This window comes from Ursus americanus, chromosome 25 (assembly GCF_024610735.1).
Source record: "Ursus americanus isolate L20-20 chromosome 25, mUrsAme1.1.p, whole genome shotgun sequence".
Classification (NCBI taxonomy): Eukaryota; Metazoa; Chordata; class Mammalia; order Carnivora; family Ursidae; genus Ursus; species Ursus americanus.
In genome coordinates, this window is record NC_142151.1 from 42220422 (window position 1) to 42239529 (window position 19108).

At 41.7% G+C, this 19108-nt stretch overlaps 1 protein-coding gene across 2 annotated transcripts; it reads left to right on the forward strand.

The window, feature by feature from the left end:
- Positions 1-9664: 9664 nt before the first annotated feature.
- On the forward strand, positions 9665-17346 carry TMT1A (thiol methyltransferase 1A). Of its 2 annotated transcripts, XM_087855833.1 has the most exons (3): positions 9673-9689; positions 9772-10644; positions 15758-17346. In XM_087855833.1, the coding sequence occupies exons 2-3, from the start codon at positions 10147-10149 to the stop codon at positions 15992-15994; spliced, it is 735 nt and encodes a 244-aa protein (XP_087711959.1). In that variant the 5' UTR covers positions 9673-9689; positions 9772-10146; the 3' UTR covers positions 15995-17346. The 2 variants fall into 2 exon arrangements, with proteins under 2 accessions (XP_045657011.1, XP_087711959.1); XM_045801055.2 differs by having other exon boundaries at positions 9665-10644.
- Positions 17347-19108: the final 1762 nt, after the last annotated feature.

A 19108-nucleotide genomic window follows, 5' to 3' on the forward strand; every position in this document is an offset into this window, starting at 1 on the left:
CAAAAAAGAATGATGGTTCAGACACCCCCAAATAATTTACTTCTTATTTAAAAATTTATAATGTGACTTTCTTACAGCTTTTACCTACTTTTTAAACGTAGTTTCTAGAATCCCATGCTTGAATTTTGTATTCTTTGGGCTCTCTGAATTAACTGTGAGGAGAGGTGGCTAAAATGCTCGCTAGGTAAAGAGGGAATCCAACTTGAGATAAACTTTATGGTGACTAATCTATAAATTAAGTTATTTAAAACAAAAGAACAAGTTGATTGAATTAGTATCTACTATTAATAAATTCACATCTCTTTTGAACTTTGGGAACCCATGTAGTAAAGGAGAAATAATTTTCTCATCTTTGTTTTTATATTCAACTAGCTAAAACCAAGCATTTTGTTTTTGTTGTTGTCATTTTGTTTTGCTTTAACCTAATTTCAGGGTTTAACTGAAAGTAAACATGAGTTTCCATTTACTAATTCTCTTGGCAGGGGGGGCGCCTGGGTGGTTCAGTTGGTTAAGCATCCAACTCTTGATTTTTGGCTGAGGTCATAATCTCATTGAGCCCAGCATTGGGCTCCATGCTGAATGGGGAGCCTGCTTGAGGGTCTCTCACTCTCTCTCCCTCTGCCCCTCCCCTCCCTAGTCGTGCTCAAGTGCGTGCGTGCACACACACAGGTACGTTCATGCACTCTCTCGCCCTCTCTCTCTCTCTCTCAAAAAAAATTCTCTTAGGGATCATTACTGGTTTAATGCTCAAGAAGTAGAAGATTGTGATTTTTATAAGCTTATAAGCAACACTGCCGGGATACTGACTGTTCTTTCTTAAAAGAGACCCTACGTTACCCATTAACAAGGTCTTATAAGGAATTCGTTGGTAATGCTTGCATAGCAATCAGCATAATGTATTAGTCTTTTCCTATTTATACTATCTGAGTACCATTCAGATTCACTTGATAGCCCCGAATGTTAATATTAAGGAACTCTTCTAAAATACATTGACAGCAAGCTCTTGTTTTTCACTTCAAAGCAATGTCTTAATCACCCTTTAGGTATGTATTTCTAATCAGGCAGGAGCTGCTACCAGCAACTGCTTATCTTTTGCCCAGCTTAGATCACTTACGTCAGGCAACTGGAATTCAGTTATATAACATTTCCCTCCACCAAAAGAGACGATTAGAATACAGACTGCAATTTTATGTTTAATTTTTTGAGTCTAGTTGACACACAGTAACAAAATGGCAATAAGTACATACTTATCAGTAATTACTTTAAGTGTAAATGGACTTAATTCTTCAATAAAAAGACATCGGGTCACTGAATGGATTAAAAAAAAGAAAAGACCCACCTATATGGTACCCACAAGAGACTCGTTTCAGACTAAAGACACATGCAGACTGAAAAGTGAAAGCCTAGAAAAACATATACCATGCAAATGGAAGAAGAAAAAAAAGGGCCAGGGTAGCAATACTTATAACAAACAAAATAGACTTTAAAACAAAGACCGTGGATGCAAAAACCCTCCACAAAATATCAGCAAACTGAATTCAACAATACATTAAAAAGAATCATTTACCACAATCAAGTAGGATTTATTCCAGGGATGCAAGGATGTTCAATGTTTGCAAATCAATCAGCATGATACATCACATTAACAAGAGAAAGGATAAAAGCCATATTATCATCTCGACAAATGCCAGAGTGTTTGACAAAATACAATATCCATTCATGCTGAAAAACTCTCAACAAAGTGGATTTAGAGGTATGCTTCAACATAATAAAGGCCATCTATGACAAAGCTACAGCTAACACCATACTCAATACTGAAAAACTGAGCTTTTTCTCTTAGATTGGGAACAAGACAAAGATGTCTACTCTTGCCACTTTTATTCACTATGGTACTGGAAGTCCCAGCCACAGCAATCAGACAAGAAAAAGGAGTAAAAGGCGTTCAACTTGGTAAGGAGGAAGTAAGACTGTCACTATTTGTAGATGACATGGCATCATATAAAAAAAAACCCTAAAGTCTCCACCAAAAAACTACTAGAACTAATAACTGAACTCAATAAAGCTGCAAAATATAAAATTAATATGTAGAAATTTGCTGCATTGCTATATACTTATAATGAAATAGCAGAAAGGGAAATTAAGAAAATCATCACACTTACAACTGCCCAAAAACAATAAACTACCTAGGAATAAACTTCACCAACTGTGCTCTGAAAATCATAAAACACTGATGAAAGAAATTGAAGACAAATCAAATAAATGGAAAGATATACCACACTATGGTTAGCACGCACTAATTAATTTTGTTAAAATGTCCTTAGTACCCAAAGCAATTAGATCCAACATAATCCCTGTCAAAATACCAATAGCATTTTTCACAGAACTAGAACAAATAACCCTAAAATTTGTATGGAACTAAAAAACATCCTGACTAGCCAAATCAATCTTAAGAACAAAGATGAAGGTATCACACTCCCAGACTTCAAACTGTACTACAAAGCTCTAGTAGGAAAAATACTATGGTCATGGAACAAAAATAGAGACATAAATCAATAGAACAGAATAGAAAGCCCAGAAATAAACCCATGTTTATATGGTTACTTAAAAAGAGGCACAAACATACTATCGGGGACAAGACAGTCTCTTCAGTAAATGGTGTTAGAAAAACATATGCAAAAGAAAGCATATATGCAAAAAAAAAAAAAAAAAAAAGAATGATACTGGACCACTTTCTTACACCATATAGAAAAACAAATTCAAAAGTCAATTAAAGACTTACATGAAAGGCCTGAAACCATAAAAATCCTAAAAACATAGGCAGTAATTTCCTGGACATTGGTTTTATTTAAGATTTTATTTGTTTATTTATCAGAGAGAGAAAGAGCGAGTGAGCACAAGCAGGGGAAGCGGCAGGCAGAGGGAAAAGGGGGCTCCCCACTAAGCGAGGAGCCCGATGTGGGACTCTGATCCCAGGCCCCTGGGATCATGACCTGAGCAGAAGGCAGATACTTAACCAACTGAGCCACCCAGACGTCCCTGGACATTGGTTTTAGCAATCTTTTTTTGGATCTGCCTCCTCAGGCAAGGGCAACAAAACCGAAAATAAACAGTTGGGACTACATCAAATTAAAAAGATTCTGCAAAGTAAAGGAAACCTTCAGCAAAATGAAAAAGCAACCCACTGAATAGGAGAAGATATTTGTGAAGTATATATTCAATAAGGGGTAAATATCCAAAATATATAAAGAACTCATGCAATGCAACACCAAATAACCACAATGTGATTTAAAAATGAGCAGAAGACAGGGGCACCTGAGTGGCTCAGTCGGTTAAGCATCCAACTCTTGGTTTCAGCTCACGTCATGATCTTGCGGTCGTGGGATCGAGCCCCATGTCAGTCTCTGCGCTCAGCACAGAGTGTGCTTCAGATTCTTTCTCCCTCTCTGCCCCCCGCACTCACTCTTTCTCTCTCTCAAATAAATAAAATCTTTTTAAAAAATAGGCAGAGGACCTGAATAGACATTTTCCCAAGAAGACACACAGATGGTCAACAGACACAAGAAAAGATGCTCAACATCACTCATCATCAGGGAAACGCAAATCAAAACCACAATATCACCTCACACCTGTCAGAATGGCTAGTATCAAACCCTCATGCACTAATGGTGGGAGTGTAAATTGGTGTAATCACTATGGAAAACCCTGTGGAGATTCCTCAAAAAATTAAAAATAGAAATACCATACAATCCAGCAATTCCACTATTAGGTATTTACCCAAAGAAAATGAAAACATCAATTTGAAAAGATATATACACCCCTGTGTTCCTTGCAGCACTATATGCAATAGCCAAGATATGGAATCGACCTAAGCGCCCACCAACACATGAATGAATAAGGAAGTTTAGTGTGGGTGCTCCTCAGCCATAAAAAGAGTGAAACCTCGCCATTTGCAACAACATGGATGGACCTGAAGGGTATTATGTTAAGTGAAATAAGTCAGACAGAAAAAGACAAATACGTATGATTTCACTTATATGTGGAATCTTAAAAACGAAACAAATGAACAAACAAAACAGAGACTCGGAAATACAGAGAACAAAGTGGTGGTTGCCATAGGGGAATGGGCAAAACAGGTGAAGGGGATTAAGAGGTACAAACTTAATTGCAATAAAATAAATAAGGATATAGAGTATACAGTGAAATAGAGTATAGCATAGGGAATGTAGTAAATAATATTGTAATAACTTTGTTTCTTTAATGTGACATTTCTCATTTTCACAATCAGAAAGTCAAATAGCAAATATCAGCACTTTTACAACAGCAAAGACCTTTCCACTTCTCCATTCACACAAGCTTGTACCTTGCTTCTTTTGCTCATTACTTAATGAGGACCAATCTGAACTGAGGGTCTCTGAGAGGGTAGGGGGTTAATTTTATTGTCTTTTTTCTTTTCTTTTTTTTCCAGTAACATTTGCATCCCCTCTTTTATTTATTATTCAGAATTTAAGCCATCATCTTCAAACATACAGGAAAGCTAGTCATATGTGAAATATTTATAAATGAATTAAGCAGTACAAAGAAAAATTCTTAAATTAGTCCAAGTTTCACATGATTTTTTTTAAAGTAATCTCTATACCCAAGTTGGGGTTTGAACTCATGACTCCGAGATCGAGTCACACACTCTATCAACTGAGCCCCCCAGGCGTCTCCATTATTGTAATAACTTTGTAATAGAAGATAACAACATTTATGGTGGTGAGCATTTTGTAATGCATATAAATGTTGAATGGGTATGTTGTACACCTGAAAGTAATATAATATTGTATTATGTATGTCAACTATCCTTCAATTAAAAAAAAAAAACAACACAACAACAACAAACAACCAGGACACCTGGGTGGCTCAGTGGGTTAGTGTCTGACTATGGATTTTGGTTCAAGTCATGATCTCAGGGTCGTGAGACTGAGCCCCACATCGGGTTCCACACTGGGTATGGAGCCTGCTTAAGACTTCCCTCTCCCCCTGCCCTTCTGCACCCCCCCACCCCACTCTCTCTCACTCTCGCTCTCCCCCTCCCAATCAAACAAAACAAAACTCTTCGACAAAACAGGAAAGAATGTCCAATGGAAAAAAGTCTCTTTAGCAAATGGTGTTGGGAAAATTGGACAGCAATATGGGGAAGAATGAAACTGGACCGCTTTCTTACACCATACACAAAAATAAATTCAAAATGGACGAAAGACCTAAATGTGAGACAGGAAACCATCAAAATCCTACAAGAGAACACAGGCAGCAACCTCTTTGACCTCAGCCACAGCAACTTCTTACAAGGTAAGTCTCCAGAGGCAAGGGAAACAAAAGCAAAAATGAACTACTGGGACATCATCAAGATAAAAAGCTTCTGCACAGCAAAGGAAACAATCAACAAAACTAAAAGGCACCCTACGAATGAGAGAAGATATTTGCAAATGACGTACCTGATAAAGGGTTAGTATTCAAAATCTATAAAGAACACCCCAAAAAACACAAATAATCCAGTTAAGAAATAGAATATATGTATAGACTTCTTTCCAAAGACGACATCCAGATGGCCAACAGACACATGAAAAGATGCTCAACATGACTCATCATCAGGGAAATGCAGATCAAAACCATGATGAGAGGGGCGCCTGGGTGGCACAGCGGTTAAGCGTCTGCCTTCGGCTCAGGGCGTGATCCAGGCGTTATGGGATCGAGCCCCACATCAGGCTCCACTGCTATGAGCCTGCTTCTTCCTCTCCCACTCCCCCTGCTTGTGTTCCCTCTCTCACTGGCTGTCTCTATCTCTGTCGAATAAATAAATAAAATCTTAAAAAAAAAAAAAACACCATGATGAGATATTATCTCACACCTGCCAGAATGGCTAAAATTGATAACACGGGAAACAATAGATGATGGCGAGGATGTGGAGAAAGGGGAACCCTCTTACACTGTGGGTAGGAATGCAAATTGGTGCAGGCACTGTGGAAAACAGTATGGCGGTTCCTCAAAAAGTTAAATAGAGCTACCCTATGATCCAGCAATTATACTACTACGGATCTACCCCAAAGGATACAAAAATACTGATTCAAAGGGGCACATGCACCATTATGTTTATAGAAGTACCATTAACAATAGTCAAATTATAGTAAGAGCCCAAATGTCCATTGACTGATGAATGGACAAAGAAGATGTGGTATATATCTACAATGGAATATTACTCAGCCATCAAAAAGAATGAGATCTTGCCATTTGCAACAACATGGATGGAGCTAGAGTATATTATGCTAAATAAAATAAGTTAGAGAAAGACAAATACCATATAATATCACTCATATACGGAATTTAGGAAACAAAACAGATGAATATAAGGGAAAGAAAAAAAAAGAGGGAGGCAAACCACAAGAGACTCTTAACTATAGGGAACAAACCGAGGGTTGCTGGAGGGGAGGTGGGCAGGGGATGGGTGAAATAGGTGATGGGGATTAAGGAGGGCACTTGTTATGATGAGCACTGGGTGTTAAATGTAAGTGATGAATCACTAAATTCTACTCCTGAAACCAATATTACACTGTATGTTAACTAACTAGAATTTAAATAAAAATTTGGAAAAACAAAAACCTCTAGCTAAATTGACCAAAAAAAAAAAAAAGACACAAAATATCAGTATCAGTATGGAAAAGAAAGCATGTCTATAGATCCTACAGATATTAAAAGGATTAGAAGAGAATACTGTGAACAACTCTGTACCAATATATTCAACAATTTAGACTTGTTACAGTGGCAAACTTCTGAAAGACACGTTACCAAAATAGACACAAGAAGAACTAGAAAATCTTAATATTCCTGTATTTACTAAGGAAATTAAATTTGCAATGAAAAATAAACGATACATATATTTATATAATTTTTAAAATTTCAAAATTTTATTTTAAAATGCAAATTACTTAGAATTGTCAAAACAATTCTGCGGATGAAGAACAAAGTCAAAGAACTTAGACTACCTGATTTCAAGATTTTCTATAAAACCACAGTAATCAAAACAGTGTGTTCCTGGCATATGGATGGACAAACAGACAATAAAGGAGAACAGAATTCCCAGCAGTAGACCCACGCGTATATGGGTGACTGATTCTCAACAAAGTTGCCAAGATAAGTCAATGGAGGACGGGATGGTCCTTTTGACAAATTATGCTGGAGTAACTACGTATCCACACAGAAAAAAATACTAACATTTATGCTATATACTTTAAACTTATAAAGTGCTTTCTGTCAATTATATCTCAATAAAACCAGAAAAAAAATCAACCTTGTCCTTTACCGCATATCCCATATATTAAAAAAAGGAAAAAAAAAAACTTCAATTGAATCAGACCTAACCTAAATATAAAATCTAAAACTATAAAACATGTAGAAAGAAAATATAAGAGAAACTTTTTACAACCATAGAATAGGCAAGGGTTTTTAGGGGGAAAAGTCATGGGCCATAAGAAGAAAATGTACAAATTGGACTTTATCAAAATAAAAGACACAGCTAAGATAATGACAACATGGATGGACTTTAACGGCGTTTTTTTTTTTAAGATTGATTGATATTTAAAGACTTATTTATTTGAGAGAGAAAGAGAGAGAGAGTAGGAGAGGGGCAGATGGAGAGGGGGAGAGAGAATCCCAAGCTGACTCCCTGCTGAGTGCAGAGCCCGACTCGGGGCTTGATCCCACAACCCCAACATCGTGACCTGAGCTGAAACCAAGAGTCAGATGGATGCTCAACTGACCGAGCCACCCAGTCACCCCTTAACGGTATTCTAGGTAAGATAAGAGAAAGACAAATGCCATATGATTTCACTTACATGTAAGAAAAGGAAGGAAGGAAGGAAGGAAGGAAGGAAGGAAGGAAGGAAGGAAGGAAGGAAGGAAGGAAGGAAGGAAAAACCAACCCCACAAAAAAGAAAAAAAAAATTCATTATTGAACAGATTGGTGGTTGCCAGAGGCAGGGGGAGAAGAGAGAGGACAAGATGGGGACAGTGCTAAGAGAATAAAAAGACAAGCCACAGACTAGGAAAAAAATCACGCATTTGGTAAATGACATACTGAGAATGTACAAAGAATTCTCAATCTTCAATAAGAACCTAATTTAAAAATGGGCAAAATATTTGAACAGACACCTTATCAAATAATACACACAAATGGCAAATAAGCCCACTAAAGGTGCTCAACATCATTAATCAGGGAAACGCAAATTAAAAGTACAATGAGAGACCACTACATGTCTTTTAAAATGGCTAAAATTTAAAAAGACAACCACACCAAGTATTGCTGAGGGTGTAAGCAGCTAAATCTACCTTTACAGTGGGAATATAAAATGTTATACCTGCTTTGGAGAACAGTTTGGCAGTTTCTTAAAAAGTTAAATATTTGCCTACCATGTAACCCATACATTCTATTCGTAAGAATTTATCCAAGAGAAATGAAGGCCTATGTCCCCACAAAGACCTGTACACTAACGTTCACATTAGCTCAATCTGTACAAGCCAAAAACAAAGAAACAACCCACATGTCCATCAACAGGTGAACGGATAAACAAACTGTTACCCATCCATACAAGGGAATGCTACTTAGCAATAAAATCAATGGATTCATGCAACAATGTTGCTGACCTTCCAAATAATTATGCTGAGTGAAAGGAGTCAGACCAAAAACGCACATGATTCCATGGTAATGCCGGATTCCACTTACTTAAAATTCTAGGAAATGTGTATCCATCTCTAGTGACAGAAAACAGATCAGTGCTTGCCTTGGAATGAGGAGGGCAGGAGGAAGAGATTACAAAAGGGCAATGGGAAACTTTTGGGGGTGATGGATACGTTCATTACTTTGAAGTGATGGCATCACAAGTCTGTACATAGGCCAAAATATATTGCACTGTACACTTTATGTAGTTTATTATATCAATTCCAACTCAAAAAAGCTGTTAAAAATGGAAAAGAGATAGTATTTATAAAATATGTATAGGATATAACAATAATGAAACAACAGAACACTCCTGTATCCATCACCCAGTTTAAAAAAGTAAATGTCACCAGGGCCACCTGGGAGGCTCGGTGAATAAGCCTCTGACTCTTGATTTCAGTTCCGGTCATGATCTCAGGGTTGTGGGATCCAGCCCAGCCCAGGGCTCCCCACTCCCAGGAGTCTGCTTAAGATTTTCTCTCCCTCTGCCCCTCCTCCCCCCCCTCCCCCTGCTCACGCTCTCTAAATAAAATCTTTTAAAAAGAAAAAAATGTTACTATTATTTTTGAAAATTTCTGTGTTCCCTGACCCACTCTAAAGCCAAGGCTTTCTTGTTAAAAACAGATGAATGCTTGAAACTATTTTCTGTACACTTTAGGTTTTTAGTTTCCCAAAGATGAGTATTCTGCGGACGATTTTTATCTAAATTAGCTGAGTAACGTAGCAGTCCTGCACAATTTGAAGATGAAACTTCCCCTTTAAAAAACGGGCGGGCCAAAACAGTGACTTAAAAATAACCCTGTTGAGTTATGAATGTCTGAGAGCCTCAACCAAGAATGCAAAAGGGGGACATTCTTATTGACTGTGGCCAAGCAAGCGTGTCTAGTCACTTCCTCTTTTTAAAAAAACGGCGTCGGGGAAGGAGAGGGACCAAAGGGTTAGTAGGAGGGGGGCACTTGGCAGCCGCCCTCCGGTAGGGTTTCACCAGGCTCCACCCACAGATTCTGTTTTCTTTGCAGATGTCATTGGAGCACCCGGAGAGGGCGTAAGTGCGCTGTGCTTGTAAAACTGCGGCTGGAAACTCGCAGCAGCCCTAACCCAGCCAAGGAGAAGCGAGCGCTGCGTTGGAATAAGGGACTGTGATCAACTTTCCTTCTAAAGGAAGCTGGGAACCTTCTCCCTTTGCTTCATGAAAACTAAGCTGAATCTTTTGCCAAACGCCTATAAATTAGGTGAAACGGGCCTCTCGCCCCTGATTTGACTTCCACGGCGTCTCTCTCTCTCTCCCAGCCGGTTCTTTCCTCTGCAGTTGATTGGCTCTGGAGTGTGGCCAGAGCTCTTCCTCTCGCAATAAAGAAGTCCAGGGTAACTGGTCGCTCGCTGTCTCCTGAGTGATGGCTCTCACCATCTTCATCCTCAGGCTCTTCGTCTACATCCTGGCATCTCCCATGTTCCTGCTGAACTTTCTGGGCTTGTGGAGCCAGATATGCAAAAAATGGTTCCCCCACTTCATGCAGAGGTTCACCGTGATATACAATGAGCAGATGGCAAGCAAAAAGCGCGAGCTCTTCGGCAACCTGCAGGACTTTGTGGGCCCCTCCGGGACACTCTCCCTGCTGGAGGTAGGCTGCGGCACCGGGGCCAACTTCAAGTTCTACCCGCCGGGATGCAGGGTGACTTGTATTGACCCCAACCCCAACTTCGAGAAGTTCTTGATCAAGAGTGTTGCGGAGAACCAACACCTGCAGTTCGAGCGCTTTGTGGTGGCTGCGGGAGAGAACATGTCGCAGGTGGCCGATGGCTCCGTGGACGTGGTGGTCTGTACCCTGGTCCTGTGCTCGGTGAAGAGCCAGGAGCAGATGCTCCAGGAGGTGCGCAGGGTGCTGAGGCCGGTGAGTGAGGGGTTGTGAGGAGGACTGGGTGGTGGCAGCCCTATCACCTAGGCAGTTCGGTCAGTTTCAGGCGGATCAAACACTCAAACACAAAAAGTAAGGCTACTGGAGAAGGCACTGTTGAATTTTTAAAAATCTTAGAGTCAGAAAGAAGCCATATAGGGAAAGACTGATTCTGAGTACATAAAATTTAAAAACTTCTACAGAGAGAGAGAGAGAGAAAAAAAAGTACCGTAAATGATGTAGCAAAACATAGAAGTAGTATTTGCCCGGGAGGATAGACAAAAAGGTTAACTGCCTTAATTTCATTTATTTATTTTTAAAGATTTTATTTATTTGTCTGAGAGAGAGAGAGAGCACAAGCAGGGCGAGCAGCAGGCAGAAGGAAAAGCAGGCTCCCCACTGAGCAAGGAGCCCAATGTGGGACTCCACTCCAAGACCCTGAGATCATGACCAAAGGCAGATGCTCAACCGACTGAGCCACCCAGGCGCCCCTCCTTCATTTTAAAAGACACTGCAAGGGATCAATAGGATTTTTTACAAATAAGAAAAACAGAAGAGAAAAATAGGCAAACAGCAGGAACAGAAATATAAATAAAAATAGTCAGTTACAGGAATGCCTGGGTGACTCAGTGGGTTAAGGAGGAACTCTTGATTTCCGCTGGGGTTCTAATCTCAGGGTAGTGGGATCACGCCTCGCCTCCGGCTGGAGCTGGGCATGGAGCCTGCTTGGGATTCTCTCTCTCTCCCTCTCTCTCTGCCCCTCCCCCACTTCCTCCCTCGCTCTCTTAAAAAAAAAAGCCAATTATTTGATAAAAATGCTCAACCTTACACACAAAGAAACTAAAGCAAGATACATTTTTACCTATTATACTGTCAGAGGCTTTTAAGGTCAATATGGTATTGGGGTTTGTTTGGGAGGCAGAATACCCCCATAGCACTGGAGGAAGTGCCCTCTTTGGAGGGTAACTTGATAATATTCAAAACTTAAAGTGTACATAGTCTTTTAGCCAGTAGTAATTTATCCTATAGCTATACAGCAGAAATACGCAAAAACTTGTCTATATGCAAAGACATTCACTGGAGTATTTGTAACAGCACAAATTGGAATTATCCTAAATGTCCATCAGTAGGAGGCTGTTCAAGTAAATTGTCTGCCACATAGTATAAAAAAATTCTGTGCATCTGTTAAAAAGAACAAGGAAGAGTTATCTATGTTAATATGAAAAACTCCCCGAGATAATGTTAAATGACAAAAAGCAATCAAAACATAGACTATTAGAGTATAAGCCCATTGTGTGAGGGCTTATACCCACACACATACGTACATATACGTATGTCTGTATGTTCATGGGAATGATAGACAAGAAACTTTTTTTAAAAACATTTTTATTTATTTGTCAGAGCACAAGCAGGGGGAGCAGCAGCAGAGGGAGAGGGAGAAGCAGGCTCCCCACCGAGCAAGGAGCCCAATGCAGGACTTGATCCCAGGACCCTGGGATCATGACCTGAGCTGAAGGCAGACACTTAACCCACTGAGCCACCCAGATGTCCCTTATCCACCTGTTTCAGAGAGAGAGAGAGCACATGGGGGACAGGCAGAGGGAGAGAAAGAGTCTCAAGCAGACTCCATGCTGAGCCAGAGCTGACGTGGGGCTCAATCCCACGACCCTGAGGTCATGACGTGAGCAGAAATCAAGAGTCAGATGCTTAACCAACTGAGCCACTCAGGTGCCCTGAGATGTTCTGATTTTTACATCCAAATGCTGGGTTCTTATGTCCTAAGACAGGGCAGTGAGTGGGCAAGGCTAGTGTTTTGTTGACAGTGTTACCCCTACAAAGGAAGTAATGCTTACCTGCATTTTCTAGCAATCCTAACGAGATCTCATTCTTGGTCATCTCCCTTAGCTCCGGTGAGGCACCCGCCCTCTGCTGAACGTAACCAGGAGCTTTATCACAGTGTCATTTAACCCTCACAACAGTCCTTTAAAGCAGAGACTGTCTTCATGGTGTGTTGAGGAAACAGAGGTTAGTTGAGAAACTTCCTCAAGGTTACACAGCTAGTGGCTCTGACTTTCTCGAATGCAAATACTCTTACTGCTGCATCACAGTGCTTGTCATCAGGGCCTTATCATCTCTCCGACTTCAATATTTCTACCACTTTTGCTGGCTGCTCTCCCTCTGCCCATCTCTAAATACTGGACTTTCTTTTTTGGCTCTCATTTCACTTAAATACAGCCCCAAGGCAATCTCATGGACCTCCCCCCCCACCCCCACCCCTGCCAAAGTTGTCAATGACCCTGCGTACCCAGGTAGTTTCCAAATCTAAATACCTAGCCCAGATCTTTCTTCTAACCCCAAACCTGCATATCCAGCTCTCTATGCAACGGTCACCTGAACGGGTGACAGGCATCTCTTGCTTAACTTGTGTTACCCCAAGGGCTACATCCGCCTCCCCAGACCTGTGCCTCCTCCTGTTCTCATCTACGGAAAATTTTTTTTTTTTAACCCACTCAGGAAATTCCAGGTTTTCCAATCCTGAACACAGGTCTTACACCTAACCACAGAACTGGGAAACTGCCACCTCCCCGCTCTCTGTCTGGGACACGCAAGGCTCGAGTAGCCAGAGGAGGCTAAGAAGAGTGTGACCATCACTACGGGTTTTGGAGGGGATTTGGAGGTCCCTCTCCCCTTACTCCCCATCGAGGTAGAAGGGGAGAAGCCTTCCGAAGTCCTTCTGAGAACGTATAACGTCTATCTTGTCTGTACGTCACCCACATTTATAGGACTGTTCTAGATGAAAACAGCGGTTGCTAATTCCTACGGGACAGTGATTTACACATTATATCCACTGAATAAAATCCCTGACGATACGGTGGTACAGTGACTTCAGTAATGCTTCTAGATGCTTCGGTATTTTCATTCATCACAGTATTTACATCCTTGTGACAACGGTAGGGAAGTATAAGATGTGACTGTTTAGCCTCAGGCAGTGCTGGGGGTGGACTCAGACTCTCACAGATTTGAGAAGCAGAACCCAAGAACAATGTTCAGATGAAGTTAAAAAAAAAAACGTTTTTAAGAAGAAGAAGTTAAAAAAAATTGTTAAAAGGCAAACAACTTGGGTGCCTGGTTGGCTCGGTCAAAGCATGTGACTTTTTTTTTTTTTTAAGATTTTATTTACTTATTTGAGAGAGAGCGAGCGAGCGCGCGAGCACAAGCAGAGGAGGGGCAGAGGGAGAAGCAGACTCCCCACTGCAGGGAGCCCAACAGGGGGCTGGATCCCCGGACCCTGGGATCACGACCTGAGCGGAAGGCAGCTGCTTAACAGACTGAGCCACCCAGGTGGGACTCTTGATCTCGAGGTTGTGAGTTTAAGCCCCATGTTGGGTGTAGAGATTCCTTAAAAATAAAATGTTAAAAAAAAGAAAAGGCAAACAACAAACTGGGGGAAACGTTTGTACGTAGTCTTATTATACTAAATGCCCTCACTAAGCAGTAAGAAAAACCCAACACCCTATTAGAAAACTGGTAAAGGACATCAACAGACGAAACAGAAGAAGTCCAAATCACCAATAAGGTTTAGCAAAAAAAAAAGTTATATATATTAAGAAATTAAAGATATGCATATTATTGAAAATGAAATACCATTTCACCCATCAAACTGACAGGATAGAGGAAAAAGGACTGATGAGTCTGTTGGAAATGGGCACTCGCACCCATTGCTCGTATGAATGTAAACTTGCGATGACTCTTCCAAAGGGCAGTCTGACAACCTGCACCGACAGCTTTAAGAAGGCACAGACCTGGGCGCCTGGGTGGCTCAGTTGGTCAAGCATCTGCCTTCGGCTCAGGGCATGACCCTGGGGTCCTGGGATCCAGGCCTGCCGGTCATGTCGGGCTCCCTGCTCAGTGGGGAGTCTGTTTCGCCCTCTGACCCTCCCCCCCATGCTCTCTCTCTCAAATAAGTAAAAATATTTTAAAAATAAAGAATAAATAAACTAATTAATTAAATCTTCAAGGTGGCACAGACTTTTGACTCAGCAGTTCCACTTTTTAGCAAGTTACTTATTTGGAAATAGAGATGGGCACCAAGGTGTATGGATAAAGGTAGACACTATAACAGTATTTATAATAATGAAAAATTAGAAATAACTTCAATGAGAATGATTAAGAGACGGTGCCCTCAGTGGTGTGAAATACTGTGTAAAGAGCTTTTAAATCATGTTTTAGAATAACATTCAAATGCATAAATAAAATAAAGCCGGTTACAAAACAGAAGGGACATTCTAGTCCCAGTTTTAGGGAAAAGAGGCATAGTCACACGATGTACACACAAAATCTTAACAGCAGTTCCCTTGAGAGGAAGAATAGTCCTTGCTTTTCTGTTTAGACTTTTTACATTCCCGAAGATCCACATATGGGCGAGGCAGTATTACCAGCCTCCGGAGCCAGACTGTCCAGGTTCAAACCAAACCTGATCTGACATTTGTAAGCTGTGTGACCTTGGGCAAGTTGCTCTTTCTTGTGTGACTCATTTTCCTCATCGGTAAAAATAGGAATGATAATACTTACCGAAGAAGTGTATCATAAGGATTAAAGCAGTGGATACGTGATCGGCATTAAGGGTAGGACCTTGCAGGCAGGAGCTGCCACAAGTTTTAGCTATCATGACATATTGCTTTTATGATCAGAAAGTATGTGTTAATTGCGTTAGATTGGCAGCTCTGGATTAAATTTGACAGAAACTAAGAAACAGCCTCTTAGGGGCGCCTGGGTGGCTCAGTCGTTAAGCATCTGCCTTCGGCTCAGGGCGTGATCCCGGCGTTACGGGATTGAGCCCCACATCAGGCTCCCCCGCTATGAGCCTGCTTCTTCCTCTCCCACTCCCCCTGCTTGTGTTCCCTCTCTCGCTGGCTGTCTCTCTGTCAAATAAATAAACAAAATCTTAAAAAAAAAGAAAAGAAATGGCGTCTTAGTAAGTGCTAATGTATCCACGCCTTCTCATGAAGTTAGCCTTTAGGGCCCCTGAAATCGAAGCTTCCATCATCTTATAAACCTGTTCTTCCAAAACTAGAATCCTGTTTTTTGTTGTTTTTTTTTCCTTTCTCAGGGAGGGGCTTTCTATTTCCTGGAGCATGTCGTAGCTAACAGCTCAAGTTGGAATTACTTCTGGCAGCAGATCCTGCATCCTTGCTGGTACATGCTGTTTGACGGGTGCCACCTGACCAGAGAGAGCTGGAAGGCGCTGGAGCGCGCACGCTTCTCCGAGCTCAAGCTGCAGCACTTCCAGGCTCCTCTGTCCTGGGAGCTGGTGCGCCCCCACGTCTGTGGGTATGCTGTGAAGTAACCCAAGTGGGGAGCAGAGAGCCAATGGCTCATAGCCTCAGGCTACACTTGTACACTTAAAATCCTAATTGGAACAAAGAAAATCTTTGGGTTTTTTTTTTAAGGTAAAGTTGCATTTCATCCCTAAGAATTTATGTTATAACCTCTTTGGCCATTTTCTGTCGTCTCCCAAGAGGGTCAAGACCAAACCAAAGCAACACAGGGCTCTCCCTTAAAAGGAAACGCTGGGCTTCATAATTGAAGTTTACCATTATCCCCGAACTTTAGTTTATGCGATAACTTCCAAATCCTTCCAATTGTCTTATTTCAATTGCTACCTGGCAGATGTTCCTTTCACCCCTTCTTCGAGGGCTTGGTGCTAAGAACCAGTGAAATCACCCAAAAGAGGACTTGAAAAGGGAGAAGTGACAAGATCTTAATACTTCACAAACTGAATCAAGAATTACTAACTCGCTGAAAACCCAAATCGAAATAGCCCAGGTCTTTTTGAAAGAGAAATAGGAATCTATTTGTCGTTCTTAGTATCAGGGGGCTGGTTTTCTAAATTAAGCCACACCCAGCCCCGCCCAGCATTGTTGTTTTTACTCCGGGATTCCACTGCATCCCAGTCTTCAGTTCTTAAGATGACGATGGTACCTGACACATTAGTATACCCAGAAAAACAGCCGAGGCACTTCGGTTTCTTGAGTACATTTTCCTTATGATGTAGCATATACTTTGCTGCATGTCTTAAATTGTAGGTAAGGAAAAGGCCCACTGTAACAAGGAAAACCTTGTATAATTAGGTACGCTTTGTAAGGGCCCCTAAAACCTAGGCACTCTGTCACGTAGACACGTATGGGGCGCCTGGGTGGCTCAGTCATTAAGCGTCTGCCTTCGGCTCAGGGCGTGATCCCGGCGTTGTGGGATCGAGCCCCACATCAGGCTCCTCCGCTGGGAGCCTGCTTCTTCCTCTCCCACTCCCCCTGCTGTGTTCCCTCTCTCGCTGGCTGTCTCTATCTCTGTCAAATGAATAAATAAAATCTTTAAAAAGAAAAGAATAAAAGAAAAAGAAGTAGACACGTAGTTGGGGGATTATTCTGACCAAATTTCCACTCCTGTCCCAAGATGATTTCTTCGTTCCTTGCCCCCATGGAAACCTCTGAAAATCGTAAGTGCTTTGAAAACAAGTGTTGGGTTGGTCAGTCAGAGGGATTAAGAATAGCATTTTCGGCAATAGTTTGTGTGTATTTTAATAAATTTAGCGTATTTTCTGTAAAGTATAATGACTCTACAAAGGGATGGTTTTAAATATGAAATCAATCAATCAATTCACATAGATTTTAGAAATGGAAATAAATGGTTTATATCTTTGCTGGCTTGGCTTCATTTTTTTTTTTTTTAATGTCTCTGGGAGGGGAAAATTAAGCTCTTTGAACATACAGATTTTTCTTTCTACTACCAGATAACTATAAACGCAGCTAGTGGATTTTAGAGAAAGCAATTTTGGAAGGATCAGAATGAGTTTTGAAAAGTTCAAGTCCAGGGGGTGCCTGGGTGGCACAGCGGTTAAGCGTCTGCCTTGGGCTCAGGGCGTGATCCCGGCGATCTGGGATCGAGCCCCACATCAGGCTCTTCTGCTATGAGCCTGCTTCTTCCTCTCCCACTCCCCCTGCCTGTGTTCCCTCTCTCGCTGCCTGTCTCTATCTCTGTCAAATAAATAAATAAAATCTTTAAAAAAAAAAAAAGTTCAAGTCCAAAGACCCCCACTTGTAAAATCCACAGCATAGAAAGAAAGGACACTTACTATTCTAACTGTCTTGAACATGCAGACAGTTATTGTTATGATGAGGTTGGGACAGTCGTCGAAGGCCTCCTGAGCTCTACAACAGGAATCTCCTCCCTCTACAGTCTCCCCAAAGCAGGACCCTCCTTAACAACCCACCTCACTATTGGTTAGGTTAGTCTAGTGACTGAGAAATACGAAAAACCACGGGTTGACAGGCTGATGTGTTACCAGCACGCTGGAGAGAAGTAATGCCCGAGTACGAAGTATACACACATTCTTATCAATTCCTTCTTGTCTAAGTGGCATGGCAAATATTACCCTCACTTTCTGTACAAAACGAAGATGCAGAGAAATAAATAAATGAGGTTTCTTACATTCTACAAGTTACCGAGCAGGTCCTAGAAGCCCCAATTCCCCAAACCACAAAACCCGTTTCGATATCATCGCTGCCATGTTACCTCCTCACGGCTTTCCTCCACGGGCCAGAAGACACACACGTATGGTCATTCCAACAGCCTGTGGAAGTGACCTAAGCCCATGCAAAATGGAAACAGAAAAAGGCAAACACATCCACCGTGCTGGTTAGGATTCCTTGGATTGCGAGTGGCACAACTCTGAACTGAAACAAGGCTTTTGTAGAAAAAGGACTTTTATGACTCAAGTTAGTGGAAAGCACAGGGACAGAGAGCCTCAGGCACGGCTTGAGCAGGGCTCCGCTGATATTCTCAGATGTCCCCTCTGCCCTCCTGTCTGCCCTACCAGGTGCGGAGTCTGAGGAAGTAGCGCCGATCTTCATGCTTTCACGGGCCAAGACCAGTTGGAGAGATCGACTGTTTTTGCAAAAACTCCAACCAAAGTTCTGGACTGGGTCTCAGTTGGCTCCTACTGGCAATACTGAGTCACAAGCCCATGGCTGAACCAATGGTACTGTTTGGATCCGATGGATTACGTGCTGCCTGGCTCGAGAACAGGTGACAGTGCCTCATTCCTGGGGCTGAGCGCGCCCAGACCACATGCACTGGGACAGGGAGAGCTGTCATCCTCCAAATGAAAACAGGGCCTGTGACCGGGAGGAGCAGGGCTGCCCTCCGAGAAGGCCCACCACATACGCCCCCTAGAAGCACAGGGCTGCAGTTCCGTCAGACCCTCTGCCTGCTTTCCTGTGATAGACCACGTAGCACCAGGCTGAGAACGCCGGCAACGAGGAAAATGAAAGACAAAACGACACTGGCTTTGGCCTCAAAGTGACCAAAGTCCTGGCTGTGTCATTTGTTGACCATGTGACCTCAGGCAAGTTATGTCTCTGGTGTCGGTTTCCTCATCTCTCGATGAGAATATCCACCTAAA